Below are 18,728 nucleotides of genomic sequence, written 5' to 3' on the forward strand. Positions count from 1 at the left end.
CCCCCAGGGGGTCCACAACTCTTTTGTGGATACGTGCGTAGCGAGCACGGGACCCCAAGCTAATGTGGCCCTCCTTCTTTTCCGGGCTGCATACCTTCCTTTTCCGCATCCTTCCCTATCCCCCATCTTCGCCCCCCCTCCCCTCACCTCTGGCTCTTTCCTTCCCTTTCTCCCCCTCTGGGAGTATGGTTTGTGCCTACGTCCGGAGACGGACGCTCGTAAATGTAATGCTTTCTTCGCCTTCTCTGCTTGTATGTCTTCAACCTTCCTTTGTCCTTCTCTTTTCCTTACCTCTTCTCTTTACCCTTTTCTCTGCTGCGGCATTTGAGACCTCTCTTCTTTCCTTTCCCTTTCTTTGTTTTTCCCTTTCTCTTTCTTCCTCCCTGTGCGTGTCTGAAGGCCGACCCACGCATTTTCGTGCGTAGCCGGTGACGGGGTAACGCGTAATTCCCCGCCCCGGTTAGACAGGTAGGACACGTACGTACCCCCTGGTAACATCCAGGCCCAGGGAGGGTTGATTACCCGAGCTGATACCTTCCGAAAGTGCCGATTGGTCCCTCCGTCCGTTTGTCGGGAGGTGTGACCTGAGGTGTGAACAATCACCTAAGGCGGGAGTGCCCTCAGAGAGGGCCCCCACAAGGGAGGAGCGCACCATCGGAGACGCCGGTAATCATGGGGGTTTCTTCCGCAAAGGTTTCATCACCTTCCACTATGTCTGCTCACAAGCGTAAGTTCACTGAGTCTCAGCAACAGACAGTTCTTCCATCGTTGCCACAGTTCCTTGTTGTTTCTCGGTCTGATGAAGGTCACGACTTCTCCACGGTCAACCCTTTCATTATTGAGAAAGGTGTCGACGCAATTGCAGGTCCTGTAAAGTCTTGTTCCAGATTACGGAATGGCACCTTGTTGTTAGAAACAGTCAGTGCCCTTCAGGCACAAAAATTGCTGCGTACTTCACTTCTCCACACCTTCCCTGTCCGTGTGGAACCGCACCGTACTTTAAATTCCTCGCGTGGAGTCGTTTATACACGGTCCCTCGATGGATTGTCTGACGACGAAATTCAGCACTACCTGTCTGACCAGGGTGTAACGGCTGTTCATAGAGTTATGAAAAGGGTTGACACGAACATCATTCCAACCCACACTGTCTTCTTGACATTTGACAAAGTTCAACTCCCATCCAAAATCAAAGCAGGCTATGAGATAATTTCCGTTCGCCCTTACATCCCAAACCAACGCGTTGCTATCGATGTCAGCAGTTCAATCACACCAGCCAGTCCTGTTCCAATCCGGCCAAATGTGTTACGTGTGTCAAGGATGCCCATGAGGGTGCTTGTCCACCTCCATCCCCTCACTGCATCAACTGTATGGCTGACCACACTGCTTCCTCTCGAGATTGCCCCATTTTTAAAGACGAAAAGCTCGTTCAGGAAATCAGAGTGAAGGAAAAGGTGTCGACCTTTGCTGCTCGAAAATTATTCGCCAGTCGACAGCCCACCGTGCCTCAGACAGGAAAATACAGCACTGTCCTTGCTTCTCCTCGGCCAACAAAGGAGGCAGCCACGCAGACTTGCGACCTCACCTATAGTGCCACGGTCGTCAGATCGGCCAGCGCAATGATCGCCCGTTCAACCTCACCACTTGAGCCTGCCCACTCTATGGCTCACCCTTCATCGGGTTCTGCTAAATCTCGAGCCCAAAAGTCAGACACCAAGACTTCGAAAAAAAGAGCATACTCGTGAAGATTTTTTACGTACCCCAACTTCACAACCATTGGTTCCTCCTTCATCTAAACATCATATTTCCAAGAAGGCTAATAAGAAACCCAATTCATCTCCTCCTCCGCCAAGGCGTGTCTCATTTACAGCACCACCTGGCGGAAGTCGCCCTCGGCCGTCTTCTGTGTCGCCGAGGCGCACTGCTGACGGCTGATCAACCGGCCGATCGCTGGTGGCAGGAGCTGCTCCTGAACAACCTATGGATCAGGATCTTCTGTCTTCGGCTGAATGCCATTTCATGTTGTCGGTCGCAAGCTCTGAGCAGTCGTTGAGTTGACGGCAACCTTGGTCACATTCCTCCATTTTCTGTTCACCCTATGTCCATTATCCACTGGAATATCCGCGGCATTCGAGCCAATCGGGATGAATTGTCGATCCTCTTACGATCCTACTCGCCGGTCATCTTCTGTCTTCAGGAAACAAAGCTGTGTCCCCATGACCGCTTTGTTCTCCCCCATTTTCAGTCCGTCCGATTTGATCTCCCCTCTGTTGAAGGCACTTCAGCCCATGGAGCACTTGTGATTCTTCTCCATGATACTCTCCATTATCACCCAATCCACTTAAACACTTCCTTCCAAGCTGTCGCTGTCCGTCTTTCCCTTTCTGGATATACCTTTTCTCTTTGTACTGTATACATTCAATCGTCCACACCAATGGCACGAGCTGATCTCCTTCATCTTCTTGGTCAGCTTCCACCCCCCTATTTGCTGGTTGGGGACTTCAGTGCCCCCCACCCGCTTTGGGGATCTCCACATCCTTGTCCACGTGGCTCACTATTGCTAGACGTCTTCCACCAAGCAGATCTAGTTTGCCTCAACACTGGGGTCCCTACATTTTTGTCTGCTTCCACGACAAATTTCTCTCATTTGGACCTTTTGGTCAATACTGTTCCGCTAGCTCGGCACTTCGAATGGTTCGCCCTTGATGATACACACTCGAGTGATCACTTTCCATGTGTCCTGAGCCTGCAGCCTCAACTGCCCTATATGCGCCCGCGACGCTGGAAGTTTGCCCAAGCCGATTGGACACTTTTTTCGTCTTTAGCGACATTCGATGACCGTCACTTTCCTAGCGTCGACGATGAGGTCGCACATATTACCAATGTTATTCTTACAGCTGCGGAACGTTCAATACCACACACCTCCGAATTGCCCCGGCGCCCCCCAGTTCCTTGGTGGAACGAGGCATGCCGTGACGCAATACGTGAGCGGCAATGTGCTCTTCGTGTTTTCCGCCACCATCCTACTTTGGCCAACTGTATCTGCTATAAGCAGTTCCGTGCGCGATGCTGTCGCGTCATCCGCGATAGGAAGAAGGCAAGCTGGAAATTCTTTATTAGGTCATTTAACACCTTCACTCCCTCCTCGGAAGTTTGGAGTCGGATTCGACGGTTATTAGGCGCGCCTAGTTTCTCCCCGGTCTCTGGGCTCACTGTCGCGCGTGATACGTTAGTGAACCCCGTCGCAATTTCTAACTCCTTGGGTAAACACTTTGCTGAGATTTCGAGCTCTTCAAATAACCCGCCAGCATTTCTCCCGAAGAAACGTGCAGCGGAAGTGCAACCTCTTGCTTTCTTCTCTCAAAATCGCGAAAGCTATAATACTGTTTTCTCCATGCGGGAACTCCAACATGCACTCTCTTCTTCTCGCTCCTCCGCCCCAGGACCGGATGGTATCCACATCCAAATGTTGCTGCATTGATCAACCCATAGTCTGCGTTACCTCCTTCGCCTTTATAATCGAATTTGGACCGACAGTACTTTTCCCAGATGATGGCGGGAAGCTATCGTCGTCCCTGTTCCGAAACCTGGAAAGGACAAACATCTCCCCTCTAGCTATCGCCCCATTTCTCTCACGAGTAGTGTATGTAAGGTTTTGGAGCGTATGGTGAATTACCGTTTAGCTTGGTGGCTGGAATCCCGCAGTCTTTTAACACCTGCCCAATGTGGTTTCCGAAAGCATCGTTCTGCAGTTGACCATCTTGTTTCTCTCTCCACTCATATCATGAACAATTTTCTCTGGAAACGCCAAACAGTAGCAATATTTTTTGATCTGGAGAGAGCATACGATACCTGTTGGAGGACAGGCATCCTCCGCACACTGTTCTCTTGGGGCTTTCGAGGTCGGCTGCCCCTTTTTCTTTGTGAATTTATGGCAGAGCGCACATTTAGAGTGCGGGTGAACACTACTCTCTCCCGTACTTTCTCACAAGAAAACGGGGTACCTCAGGGCTCCGTGCTAAGTGTTGTACTGTTTGCTATTGCCATAAATCCAATTATGGATTGTCTCCTTCCTGATGTCTCGGGCTCCCTCTTTGTGGATGATTTTGCGATCTACTACAGCTCTCAACGGACCAGCCTTCTTGAACGACGTCTTCAGGGATGTCTCGATCGCCTCTACTCTTAGAGCACCGAAACCGGCTTCCGTTTTTCTCCCAGTAAGACCGTTTGTGTTAATTTTTGGCGACGTAAGGAGTTTCTTCCACCCTCCTTACATCTAGGACCTGTCAACCTTCCGTTTTCGGACGTCGCTAAATTCTTGGGTCTTATGTTTGACAGAAAACTGTGCTGGTCCTCCCACATTTCCTATCTTTCGGCTCACTGTCTGCGATCACTCAACACCCTCCGTGTCCTGAATGGTACCTCCTGGGGAGTGGACCGCGTGGTCCTTCTCCTCCTCTATCGCGCCTTAGTGTGCTCGAAATTGGACTATGGAAGCATAGTTTACTCCTCTGCTCAGCCGTCTATTCTTCGTCGTCTCGACTCTATCCACCACTGTGGATTACGTTTAGTGTCTGGAGCTTTTTACACCAGCCCTGTGGAAAGCCTTTATGCTGAGACTGCTGAACCTCCGCTGTCCAATCGGCGAGCAGTCCTCCTGAGTCGGTATGCTAGCCATCTGTCTTCCATGCCTGCTAATCCAGCCCATGACTTTTTTTTCGACGCCTCCTTTGATGTAGGGTATGCAGGCCGCCCCTCCTCCCTACTACCACCGGGAGTCCGCTTCCATCAACTGCTCCATTCTCTTTCCTTCCGCTTTCCTAAAACCTTCTTGACAACTTGGGGTACAGCACCGCCTTGGCTCCGTCCCCGGATCTGCCTGCTCCGTTACCTTTGTCAATTTCCCAAGGATGGTACCCCTTCACTTGTGTATCGTCGGGCATTTGCTGCTCTATGTGCACAAATGAAGGAAGCCACATTTATTTACACTGATGGCTCGAAAACATCATTAGGTGTAGGGAGTGCCTGTATTGTTGGCGACACCCTAAATCAGTTTCGGCTTCCTGACCAGTGTTCGGTTTATACTGCGGAGCTTCACGCTGTTCTCCAGGCTGTCCACTACATCCGCCGCCATTAGCAGATACAGTATGTTATCTGCTCAGATTCTCTCAGCTGTCTCCTCTGTCTCCAAGCTCTTTAGTCTGTGCACCCTCTGGTCCACCAGATTCAGGACTGTCTGTGCTTGCTCCACCTGGGGGGGCGTCTCGGTGGCGTTCCTCTGGCTTCCGGGACACATTGGTATCTGTGGAAATGAGGCGGCCGATATTGCGGCCAAGGCTGCAGTCTCTCTTCTTCGGCCAGCTATTCAATCGATTCCCGTCGCCGATCTACAGAGCATTTTATGTTGTCGTGTTGTTCTTTTATGGCACGCACATTGGTCGACACTTCCCCATAATAAATTGCGGGACGTGAAAGCTCTTCCTTGTGCTTGGACCTCTTCCTCCCGAACGCGTCGTCGGGAGGAGGTAATTTTAACTAGACTCCGGATAGGGCACTGTCTTTTTAGCCATCGACATCTTTTAAGCGGCAATCCTCCCCCACTCTGTCCCCACTGCTCTCAGCTTTGGACGGTAAGACACCTTTTAATTGAGTGCCCCCATTTTACTCCGTTATGCGCCCGTCTACAGCTGTCGCCTGATGTATTGTCAATTTTAGCAGATGACACGTGCTCGGCCGATCGCGTTCTCGAGTTTATTAGTGCCAGTGAAATGACGTCAGTCATTTGAAGCTTTTTTTTTTGGGGACAACCAACCCCTTTCTGTAGTGGATTTTTAAGCCTTCCTTCTGCTTTTAGTTTCTCCAATTTTTTGAGTTTCGTTCCCACTGCTGCTGGTTTCCATTTTCAGTTTTTACTGTTTCCTAAGTCACGGACCGGGCGCTAATGACCATAGCAGTTTTGCGCCCTAAAAAAAAAGAGAGAGAGAGAGAGAGAGAGAGAGAGAGAGAGAGAGAGAGAGAGACAGCAGTCCTCCACCCAAATTCGAAAAAGTGCCTCTTTGCTGTCTAAGAAACAAACATTTTGGGTCATCTAATGAATGGCAATGGAATCCATCCCAATCTGTAGAAAATAAGAGCAGTCACAAATTTTCCAACTCCTCAGCACAATGATAATGAAAGAGATTTTCTCGGAATGTGTTCATACCACTGGCAATTGATAAAGGACTTTTTACCAAGACACATCTCTTGCAAGGAGTACTACTGCAGGGAGATACCAAATTTTCCTGGAATGAGTTGCAAAAAAAGATCTTTCCTTGTCCTTAAGGAAGCACTAACATTTTCTCCAGTCCTAGCATTGTATGATGAGAATGCTGAGACAACTTCACACTGACCTTAGCAGTTATGCAATAGATGCAGTTTTAGTGCAAATTCAGGAAGGTGCTCAAAAAGTGCCAGCATACTGTGAGTCTGATATACTCAGCAACCAATAGTGTGTGCCTTGCAGTTGTTTGGACCAATATCAAGTTCCAGCTGCATTTATTTGGCAAACCATTCACCATTTTGATGGACCACCATCCTCTATGTAGTCTGACTAGCCTGAAGGACTCATCATGTCGACTCGCAAGATGGGACCTGAGGCTTCAGAAGTACATCACAATGGGATATACAAGTGGGCATAAACACAAGGACCCTGACTGCCTTTCAAGGAATTCTTTGGTGGAACACAGCATAAGGGATGAAACCTGTCACTGCTACATTGTATGATATTGCTGCTGAACAGAGGGAAGAGTCAGCATTGCTGAAAACTATAGCAGCTTTGGAGGAGGAGGAACCAACCAAAGGAGAATTCCAATTCATTAATTAAGCATTGTATAGAGGGAGCTGTGATCCAGTATGCTATCCTGAAGTTCGTCAACGATACTGTGTCTTTGTGAAGATATAGATGTAATCAGATGCAGGAATCAGACTGGCCCAGATATCTACCAATCCATTAGACCCTCATATGCAGACTTGGTAATTCTGAATGCCACTGTCCTGTTTGCATCTGATCCTGAGGTCTATACTAGGAATTTGATCTTGCCCAATTCTTCTTTAACTGGTGTTGCCCAGACTGCAGAATCACATGAGCTTGCGGTTGCAGTAAGGGACTTTTTTTGACAGTTGGCAGGTTGCGCAGTTAGGTGTGCATGGTAAACAGCCCCTGATGCCCCGAGGGGTTCCCGAGGCAGCGTGAGTCGTGAGTCACCATGTGTTGATGCCACTAATTCCGTTGCATTGATGTGTGCACATTGCCTGCCTTTGACTATGTTTGTTGACCTCAGGTGGTTTGTGTCATCGCATCGTCCTAATTCCCACCCATGGTGTTTTTTCGGTTCTTGGTGGCACTCTGCTACTGCTTATTGGGCGAGCCAGTGGTCATGCCCTGATTCTCATTTGCTGCATGTTCAGTGAGATTTTCCACCCATGGAAGCCATGTGTGAGTTAAGCCATCAGGTAAGCCATTTGGCAAGTGTTTGGCAGTCAGTGAGCCACCAGTCAGTCTGGTGACCCTTTGTTTTCACTGGACTTCGGAGATGTCTGTGATGCCACTCACATGTCACCTCAGTGTGTTTTGCTGATATTGGTAATAGATGGGCAACAATTCAAATTTCAAATAAAAACGGGAGCAAAGTCAACCGCGTTAATTTGGACACATACAGGCTCGTGGGCTGCGACATCAAGTTGTCTTAAAGTAAACAGTATATTCCTTTGAGGGGGGGGGGGGGGGGGTTGTTGCCATCTCTGCACATAATACGGTAGTGGTCAGTTCACTGTTGGCACAGTGTGTTTTGAGGTTAAACAGTTTCACTGTTTTTGATTTCCACATAGTTGAAGTACATTTAGTGTCTCAATTGGTCCCTTTTCAAGATTTTGATTCCTTACTGCAGTCGTACAGACCGCTGCTTTGAGAATACATTGGGCCGGGCAGAAAATTGAAGGCACATATTTCTCTCAGCGAAACCTAAATTTTGTCACCCCCTCCAGACTTCCTTCTCCATGGATGAGGAGGGAAAAGCCAAGTTGCAGTGTCGGAAGGATGAAAGCATTGTTTCTCCTATTTTGTCGAGTCAGTGGGCCACTGTTTGGTGGCAATTCAAAAGCCTTACAGTGCAGTGTGCCTTTGTGGTGACTTTAAACAGATGCTTAATGTGAAATATGTCGTGGATTCATACCCCATTCTGCGGCCAGAGTTGTTGTTGAAGTTGTCAGGGACAAGTACTTTCTGTGCATTGACTTGGGCAATGCATACCGGCAGTTGCCTTCGGATGCATCTCCTTTTGGCTTTACTAGTTAAATCGCTTGGTTTTTGGAATCTCATCTGTGCCAAGAACTTATCAATGATATTTGGAGCAGTTGATTCAGGACATTCTCTGCTGTGTAAACTACCTTGATGACATTTGGATTGTGTTTTGTACTTGAGAGGGGCATTTACAAAACCTACAGTTAGTTTTCCAACATCTTCTGGAAAATGGCCTTTTTTGCAAGCTGGAAAAGTGCAGTTTTTGCTCCCCAAAAATGTGTTTCTTGAAACATGCACTTAGCAAAGGTGGCCTTGTCCATACAGACATACATATCAAAGCCATCATAAAACTGCCGGCAACCAAGAATCTGAAGGAGCTCCAGTCTTTTTTGCATATTACGCTGAGTTCATCTCCCACCCTGTGTACTTCTGCCATCCTCTTAACCGGCTTTACCAAAAAGTCATTAAGTTTGTCTGATCTGCGAGTTGTCAGTGGGCTTTAGAGTCCCTTGAGCAGTGTTTGTGTTGCTCCCTGTGTGGATTTTTTTATGCTAGGGAAGCCTTTAACCCTGGCCTTTGACACATCTGAGTATGGCATTGGTGAGGTTCTGTCTCATTGAATCCCCAAATGGCACCTAAAACCGAGCATAATTATTCACAGGTGGAAAACAAGGTGCTGGCCATTATTTTTGGAATTAAGAAGTTGTACTTTTTCTTGTATAGGGCAAAGTTTGTTCTCATCAGCGACCACAAACATCTGGTTCCCTTATTTGGCTCTTGTTCCAAACTCCGAGATAGGACTGGCCGCCAATTGCAGTGCTGGTCCCTTTTTTTCAGTAATTATTGCTATTGCATTAGTTACAGCTTCACTGCCCAGCATGCAAATGTTGGTGTGCTATCGCTACTGCCAGTGGAGCTCAATCCGGAATTCAGCAAGAGGCTCTCATGTTCATGTTGAATGATTGCTTGCAGTAAACCTTGTTGAATTTTCTGCTGACTCTGCAAAAGATTGCAGTGTCCACAGCCACCAACCTGTTTTTCCAGAAAATCATTTCTCTCTCTCTCTCTCTCTCTCTCTCTCTCTCTGTCTGTCTTCCATGATCAACTCACTGTTATTTAGGGCGTCATCTTGCTTGTCATGGAGGTTGGGTGGTGCCCCCCCCCCCCCCCTCCCAGCCCCCAATGCTGCATGTGTTGCGCTGGGGTATGACTCATGTGAAGGCATTGGCACAACATCCAGTCTGTTGATCAGCAGTCTTACCATGACATCAAACATCTGTTGAGAACTTATGGGTCCTACATTTTTGAGCAGCAGGAGGTTGTTGGTGGTCGATGCCTTGTCAAATTTACTGTATGTAGCCAAGTGTTCCTCCATTTCATTGACTGTCACTGTTTGTGTATTGTCAATCATTTTTGCCATCAAGGGAACCCCCAAGGACCCTCATATCAAATAACAATTGGGAGTTTGTGTCGCAATAGTTTGAAGACTTCCGTGTTTTCAACAGTATAAACCATTTGACTACTGCCCCATTTCACATGACTTCTTACTCAGAGGTAGAGCACTTCATGCATTTGTGCATATGTTCTGAATCAAATGAAGTGGTCCATAACTGCCTCTTCCCATGATGATGTGTTGTCGAGTTTTCTGGCCATGTATTAGGCGATGCCAGTTATCAGATGGCAGAATCTCCTGCATTTATTGCAGCCTGAGTTGCATGTTCTGGCACCACCCTGAGATTGCTCTTTGGGTTGGTCTTTTGACTGGTACCAGGGGTGGCTGCTGCATGCTATGACTGCAAAGGTCGGCAGTTATTGCTGATTTATGGGGGTCAGGAGCAGCTGACCCGTCTTGCAAATCAGTTGTAACTGCAACCTGTTGGGTTGTCACTGCCAGTCTTCTTCAGCCTGACAACAGGGTTGGTCGCAACATTGTTCCAGGTGTGGGCTCCTACTTACAGCAGTGTGCTTCCCCATTGCTGCCCCCGTCTCACCCTCTGCCACCCTCCCTTCACATGCGGCTTTGTGCCCCAAGCAGAACTAGCATTCCTTGAAGAAAGGATATTGCAGATACATGGCTTAACCACAGCCTGGGGGATGTTTCCAGAATGGTTTGCAGGAGAGCATCTGTGAAGTTTGGAAGGTAGGAGACAAGGTACTGGCAGAACTGAAGCTGTGAGGATGGGTCGTGAGTCGTGCTTGGGTAGTAGCTCAGTGGTAGAGCACTTGCCCACAAAAGGCAAAGGTCCCGAGTTAAGGATCTCGGCCCAGCAGACAGTTTTAATCTGCCAGGAAGTTTCAGGATTTTACTGGTCAGTCTGTGTCCGGGTCTCCTGTGCTCTCTCTGGTTTTGCACATGAAGTCATGACCCAAAGCTGGACATTTCCAGTGCTACATAGCCTTTTCACTGTGGAGGGACTCATACTGTCAATGGACATTACAGTGGAGGCAGATGAGCTGGCATGGTTACTGCAGCAGAATGGTGTGGGCAACTGTCCTGGAGGGGTACATCTGACATTTGGTATGGGTAGACCCACCGATGGAATGTTTACGTACCGGCAACGTGACAGTAAGCTGGATGAGGCAGTTCTGACTCTGGACCTTACCTTGTACTTTCTGCCATGCATTGTTGCTAAGAGTTTGGTCGTCAGCTGCCTATGTCAGTTGTGTGTTATGCTTATTCTTGTGCTTGTCTCTACATAGACTTTCTGTTTCCCCGTAGACTGAATCATACAGTGAATTTTCGTTTCCTCATATGGGGTTCATTTCCCCAGTTGTAGAGCAGCCATCGGCTGGTTCAGTACCTTGTGCCAACAGTGTTGTTTAGCAACATTGTCACGCCTGGGCAGATACTAAACTATGAACCATGTTCTGATATGCACTTTCCATCCCACCTGGTGTCTCGCAAGTTTCTAGTGCAGTGGTCAGAACTGGTTACAACACATTTTCCTCTGTCTCTACAGGAGACTTGTAGCAGGGCACACATTAAGTAATATCAGGTGACCGTCTGACGTAATGCACATCATCCTGTGTAATCTATTGTGTACCAGCAGACAAGTACGCATTACACATCTGAGATGAAACCATCGTAGGACGGAAACGGTACATTTTCAGACATGGGTTTCTATTCAAAATATTACATACTCGCTCTCCTCTACAAGTTGTTGAAGTTTGTAATGGGAATCTCTGAACATCCTGCATATGATGCATACAATCACTGTACACAGTGTAATACTACATCATCAGTGTCTAAGTGTTACAGAAATAATTTTTAGTTCTCTGGACCCGAGGCTAACATGTGTCAGTCTCTGGGAACTGTATCACATTTATCAAATACCTTTACCTTTTTTATTTCGCAAAGTCGTTTTCCTTATTATCTTTGATTTGCCTTCATTCAAGCTCATTTTTATTGTATTATGTTTTTCTGCCTCGTTACACACTGTCTTTTGCCATATATAAAATATGTGGAGCATGGTATTACACTACTTCAGATACTGAAATTTTTTTCAAGAACAGTGGAGTTTGTTGCAAACTGTGCTTCTTGATGTAATTGTTGCAAGACTTCTTTACATTACAGTCGAGACTATGACAAATTTCTTCTCACACATTTGTGCATCTGACATAGCAGTCAATCTGCAGTCACACCCATGTAGTTATTGTCTAATGTTAATTTTTTTTTGTTCAAGGTCACATCACATGAAGACTTTTTTAAAACAGAAGATATGTTTTTTGCTTACGGATTGGAGAGACCGAGTAAGAGAGATTTTGAGTTAGATTATGAAGGTAACTAAGAGTTAAAATTTTGTTGAATCATTTTCATTGTAAATTTGGTTTCCTGTGTTTTATTCTGTGTACTTTCTTTACATTTTTATTGTGAATTAGGCATATTGTACCATTCCAAAAAGTGTGAAATGTAGCTTCACAGGTGCAAACACTTAATGCATTGAAATGTTACTGATGATGAAATGAAAGCCTGCAAATGAAATAATTTGTTATTCTCACTCTGTAAGCTCCATCTAAAGTTTTAAATTGCTACTTATGGAGAAAAATCTGGAATTTTTTATCTTAAACATTAAAAAGAAGTAATACATTTCAACACTGCGTATTTGTTAAAGAAAAGTAAATATTAGTGTTGCAGTAGCAGGTAGCCCAATTACTTATGCTAAGGTGTCATAATAATTTGTTATTAACAGCAACAGTTTCTTTATAATAGTGAGAATGGGAATCTCATGGCTTGCACCACAGTGATAGGAGTTTGTCTGCTAATTATTGTCTTTGAGGAGGAAGATTGCTCAGGTAACTGAAACAAAATTTCATTCAGAATCATTATGAGCAAATTGTGTGACAAATATAGCCTAAGCAGTTGGCGAAATAGACCACTCAAAATGATAACATCTTTGATTTCTGGACAAATGCCATGATGTGGTGCACTGGGTAAAACACTGAACTTAGAATGAAGAAAAGCTGGTTTCAACTCTCCCACACACCCCTACCCTCCAATTGGTTTTACATTTTATGTGATTTTGTAAATGATCCTTTTAACAAAACCATGGGTAATTTTGTAACCCATTCTTACATCTCTTATAATGAAGTCCAAACAGGTAGCCAGTTTCTTACACCTGGCATTGTATTGTTTGGCATTTAAGTCATCAACAAGCATGATACCTACTTGCAAGATCTTAATTTTGCTACTCAAGGTAGCTGCAGTGTGATTTATTTTGCCAGGCTTGTGTGTGACTGTGTAATCATATTCAGACAATCGGGTATTCACTGAGCTCGAAGACCCACTGAACAGGTCTGCTGCTGAGATTGTTTAAGCTTAATAGTCAGTATAAAGGAGCATAATTCATCGATTCTGTCACAGTCTTGGCTGCAGATTTCTAGACCTGCATTATTGCTTGGGCATTTGTAGGACTCCCCTTGATAGGTCAGGGGTGCACTACCAATGGAAGCAGCTACTCAGGTAGCAGAGTATTTGGGGAGTGTACATGAGGTTTTTTTTAGGCTGTGTGGTAGTTTGAAGTACTATGATGAACACTCACCAAACAGTATGCAGCAAGGGAAGTCTGACAGCGTTCAGAGTAAAGATACTTTGACTGTCAAAATTGTATCAGTAAATTGTCAAAGTATTTGTAACAAAGTTCCTGAATTTACTGTCCTCCAGGAAAATTCTTGCACTCAAACTGTTATCGGGACCAAGAACTGGCCGAAACCCGGAGGAGGAAGTTGAGAGATAAGGTAGCGAGTTGTGGAAGATATATTGGAAAGACAGATTAGAGGCCATAGTAAGAGGAATGTTAATTGCAGTTGACAAAAAGGTAAAATGTGCTGTGACAGTTAGTCATTCAAAGTGTAAGTCAGTAAATACCCTGATCATGCAGTAATACGTGGAAATATCTTAGACCTTGTAGCTACAAATAGGCTGGACCTCATTGACAATATCAGTATAGAAACAGGGATTAGCTATCATGCTGTCGTCATAGCAACTATGGTTACAAAAGTTAATAAATGAGTTTAGAGTGCTAGGAGAGTGTTTCTGCTAGAAAGGGCAGATAAGCAGTTGTTAGGATCTCACTTAGACAGTGAATTAACATCACTTAGTTCCAGTAAGATGGAGGTAGAGAAAGTATGTTCAAATTTTAAGCAAATTGTAAGCTGTGATCTGGAGAATTACCTGTCTGGTGAGTGGATTACAGACAGGATAGACCCACCATGGTTTAATAATGAGTTCAGAAAATGCCCAGGAAGCAGAGGCTGTTGCCCTCTTGATTCAAAAGAGAATGCACAAATGACAAGCAAAGGTTAGTAGAGATTTGTGTGTCTGTGAAAAGATCAATGTACGAAGCATACAACAACCATCGCCATCATATCTTAGTAAAAGATCTGGCAGAAAACGTGAGAAAATTCTGGTGTTATGTAAAGTGGGGCTACGGCTTCCATCCAGTCACTTGTTCACCATTCTGGTGCGACAGTAGAAGATGGCAAAATGAAAGCCAAAATTTAAAATTTCACATTTAAGAAATCATTAATGCTGGAAAATCGTACAAATGTACTCTCTCATTTGACGATCAGTCTTCCAAATGGACACGACATAGTAATAAGCATCCCTGGCATAGAGAAACAACTGAAAGAGTTGGAAAAAGGAGTCACCATGTTTGGATTGAATAAAAGTTCGGTTTTTCAAAGATTACTCAACAGCATTGGCCCCTTACCCAGCTTGCATTTATTGCAAATCATTCGCCCAGCACAAAGCCCCAAGCGACTGGAAAAAAGCACGGGTGACCCCGCCATATAAGAAGGGCAAAAGACAAATATCCCTAACGTCGACTTGTTGCAGAATCCTTAAACACATTCTTAGTTCGAATATAATAAATTTTCTTGACACTGAGAAGCTTGTCTGCAAATCAGCATGGTTTTAGAAAGCATCACCCATGCAAAACTCAGCTTGCCCTTTTCTCACATGATACACTGGAAACTGTGGTTCAAGGGCAACAGGCAGATAATACATTTTTAGATTTCCAGGAAGTGTTTGACACGGTGCCCCACTGCAGGCTACTAAAGAGGGTATGAGCATACAGAATAGATTCACAGATATACGAGTGGTTCTAAGTTATAGAACCCGGTACATTGTCCTTGGACGGCAAATGTTCATCAGAGACAAGGGTATCCACATCAGGACTGCTGCAGGGAAGTGTGATAGGACTGCTATTATTCTCTGTATGAAAAATGATGTGGCGGACTGGGTGGGCAGCAATTTGTGGTTGTTTGCTGGTGATGCTGTGGTCTACGGGTAAGATGTTGAAGTTGAGTGACTGTAGGCCGATACAAGATGACTTACGCAAAATTTCTAGTTGGTGTGTTGAATTGCAGCTAGCTCTAAATTTAGAAAAATGTAAATTAATGCGGATGCGTAGGGAAAGTAAATCCATAATGTTCACATGCAGCATTAGTAGTGTCCTGCATGACACAGTCACATTGTTTAAATATCTGGGTTAACTTAGCAAAGCAATATGAAATGGAATGAGCATGTGAGGATTGTGGTAGGGAAGGCAAATGGTCAACTTATTTTCATTGGGAGAGTTCTAAGAAAGAGTGGTTCACCTGTAAAGGATACTAGTGACCTATTCTTGAGTATTGCTCAAATGTTTGGGATCCGTACCAGTTCAGAGTAAAGGAAGACATTGATGCAGTTCAGAGGCGGGTTGCTAGATTTGTTACCAGTAGGTTTGAACAACATGCAAGTATTGAGGTGATGCTTTGGGAACTTAAATGGGAATCCCTGGAGGGAAGGCGACATTCTGTTCAAGGAACACTACTGAGAAAATGTAGAGAACTGGCATTTGAAGCTGACTGCAGAACAATTCTTCTGCTGTCAACATGGCCTACATTGCACATAAGGAACATGGAGGTAAGACATGAGAAATTAAGGCTGATACAGAGGCATATAGCCATTCGTTTTTCTCTTGCTCTGTTTGCGAGTGGAACAAGAAAGGAAATGACTAGTAGTGCTGTGGGGTACCATCTTCCATGTGCCCTATGGTGACTTGCGGAGTATCTATGTAGACCCAGGTGGAAATGTAGACTGGTAGTTACCATTAACTGTAGTTCATATAGGTTGCACCAGAAGTCATGAAAACCAAAAATAAGTGACGGAAGTTCCTTTTATTGTGGTGCTTTAGTTTTGCTCAACTTGATTCAGCTGATGGATGTCCCTTTGATTGTCACCCATGGAGAGCGAAATAAAATGACAGGATGACAGTTGATTTGTTCATTTAACTTCTTTGTTCTGGCTCTCATCTGTAGTACATCTGGAACAACTTGGTGGAGCCATCCAGTGCCGCTCAGGCAAACCAGTAGACATCTGGCATTGCTGACAGCACAAAGAGTGAGGCTTAGCATGGTGTCACTCAAATGCCGCTTTCAGTGGGCTTGTGACTCACGGCAGGCTGCCCTGTCCCATGGTCAAACAGTGAACCCCATACTGCATTTCAGGATGTTTCTCCAGTGTCACAGGCTCGTGGAATACGTTGTGATACTGAGACAAGAATAATTTAGTACCTGAATGGTTGAGTACTTATACGCTCCAGACTATGTTCATCTTGGGCTTAAGCCACTTACTCTAAACACTTCAGTGGTGGCAGTATCGGCTGTTGCTACACCATGCCCAGCTAGCTGTGCTGTGCAATGCCTGTCGGCCGTGTTTTGCTTCGCAATGCGTAACACTCTCTCACCTGCCTGCAGCAGACTCTGTTGGAACTTACTTTTGTTATGGGGTATTTTTTAACTGAATACAGTCGATATGCTACATTACCCTCCTTTTTATGAAGATCTCATCCCAAGGATGTACCAAACTAGATTATCCTTTACACTAGAGTTTCTGGCAACCAGCCCTTCTGTTTTGCCCCTTAAGAATTATACTAACAATTGGTTTCATTAATTCTGTCATTTAATCTTACTCATTTCTACAGGGCCCCTTGTTCTACTCCTTTACTCAAACACCATGGACTTCATTTCATTACTAGGCTTCTTGCATAATAGCTTCTGTCTATTCCTATTTTACAAGTTAAAATGAATCAATTATCCTTAATACCACCCTCTTGTGTGTTCATCTCCCTTCTGCTGCATTTAAGCTTGGGGTATCCAATCCATTGCAGTCTCCAAGCTTAGCAAGTGCAACATTGAGTGAAGTGGAAGAGAGATGGCGTTATGGTACTGCAAAACAGACGAGTAGTGTTAAAACTCCCTTGTGCCTTCTTCTTTTCCCCTCCTACAACATTATTAACTGTCCGTCTAGTCACTAAAATATTTGTTCTCTTTCTGTAGTCTTGGCAGTTGCCGTACTATTCATTGGTTATAGAACATGAGTCATGTGGTAAGAATAATTTAAAGTCACAAGTAAATGTGATTAATAGTGAGAGCAGGCAAGATACCACATAGATGTATTACAGAAATGAAAACAAGAAATAAACTTGTGTGAACAGTATTGTAACAAATGAATTCAAGAATCAAAACTTCCAAAATGAAACACAACTTCAAATATGTTATAAATACTTGTTCTGATAGAGCACACAGATACTGTGTAATTGTGAAACTTTTCTTTAAATGCGAACATTTTTAAGGTTAGGCTTTACCGTGACTGTTACTGACATTAAATGAAACAACAAGTTCACTGTTACCGGTCACTGTTTTATTTATTTCCACGACGCGTTTCGAAGGTTTAAACCTCCATCATCGTGTGGATTTACATTAGTAAGTATTACATTTGTGTGTGTGTTGTGTTACGATTTTTGGAGGAACTTGTGGCACTGCCTTCAGTGATCACAGGTTCCTTTTGCTGTCGTAACACATCACATGTATACTGCCACATTTGTAAATGTGGCAGTATACATGTGATGTGTTACGACAGCAAAAGGAACCTGTGATCACTGAAGGCAGTGCCACAAGTTCATCCAAAAATCGTAACACAACACATACACAAATGTAATACTTACTAATGTAAATCCACACGATGATGGAGGTTTAAACCTTCGAAACGCGTCGTGGAAATAAATAAAACGGTGACTGGTAACAGTGAACTTGTTGTTTCATTTAATGTGAAACTTTTGCCTTCATTTGTTGCTGCATATGTGACAAACTACTATGTTTTCATCATTTCCTTGGGAGTGAGTACATTCACATTCATATGAACACCTAAATCGGGCCAGGAGGCATGTCTCGCTCACTCACCAGGCGTACAAATTAGGTGTGTCGATAAGCGATTCCTATCATATGACACACATACTGTCACTAATGTCATGTGTGACACACCAGACGTGTTTTCCGGTGGGAGGATACTGTTGAATTGTCGCCTTGTCATCAAATGTTTGCGGTTCCCATCTGAAAGCCATTTCCTTTCAGATTCTAATAGAGTAGTTGTGCAGAATAAGCTTTCATTATCGGTCCCTTCCTCACACCTCACTGTTGCAAATGGACATTACAACATGTCACAGACACAAATTTGAATACAGTGAAGAGCAAAAAAAGAAGGTTTTGAACATTACTTAGTTGTCAGTGACCATTTACAAAGTAAAATTAAAGCAATAACAGCCCCCAGTTGCAAAAATGAAGTCTTTTGACCTAGATTTCGTGACTATGAAGAGTGCCTTCATCAGAATCAAAACAGTCACTGGCATGTCATGTATAAAATAAATATCAAGCGATAAAGCTTTAGTCACAAATTTTTAAAATAGAAAACACAGAAGGCAAGCCACTACAGGCTGCTCACACATGTCAAGCTGCGGTACCTTCAGCTCGATTTGTGAGAGCAGCCCATAGTGGCTTGCCTTCTATGTTTTCTATTTTAAAATTTTGTCACTAAAGCTTTATCGCATGATATTTATTTTATACGTGACATGCCAGTTTGAGTGTTTGTCTTCTCATGAAGGCACTCTTGGTAGGTGCCGAAACCTAGGTCAAA

The 18,728-nt window shown here is 44.6% G+C and overlaps 1 protein-coding gene across 1 annotated transcript in view; it reads left to right on the forward strand.

The window, feature by feature from the left end:
• LOC126185020 (serine/threonine-protein kinase GL21140) overlaps positions 1-18,728 on the forward strand; it is a 221,129-nt gene that overhangs the window by 36,873 nt on the left and 165,528 nt on the right. The window contains exon 4 of the mRNA XM_049927744.1: positions 11,959-12,055. Within this exon, the coding sequence (XP_049783701.1) occupies positions 11,959-12,055 (97 nt within the window). The remainder of the gene's footprint in view (positions 1-11,958; positions 12,056-18,728) is intronic.

This window comes from Schistocerca cancellata, chromosome 4 (assembly GCF_023864275.1).
Source record: "Schistocerca cancellata isolate TAMUIC-IGC-003103 chromosome 4, iqSchCanc2.1, whole genome shotgun sequence".
In the NCBI taxonomy this organism is placed as follows: domain Eukaryota; kingdom Metazoa; phylum Arthropoda; class Insecta; order Orthoptera; family Acrididae; genus Schistocerca; species Schistocerca cancellata.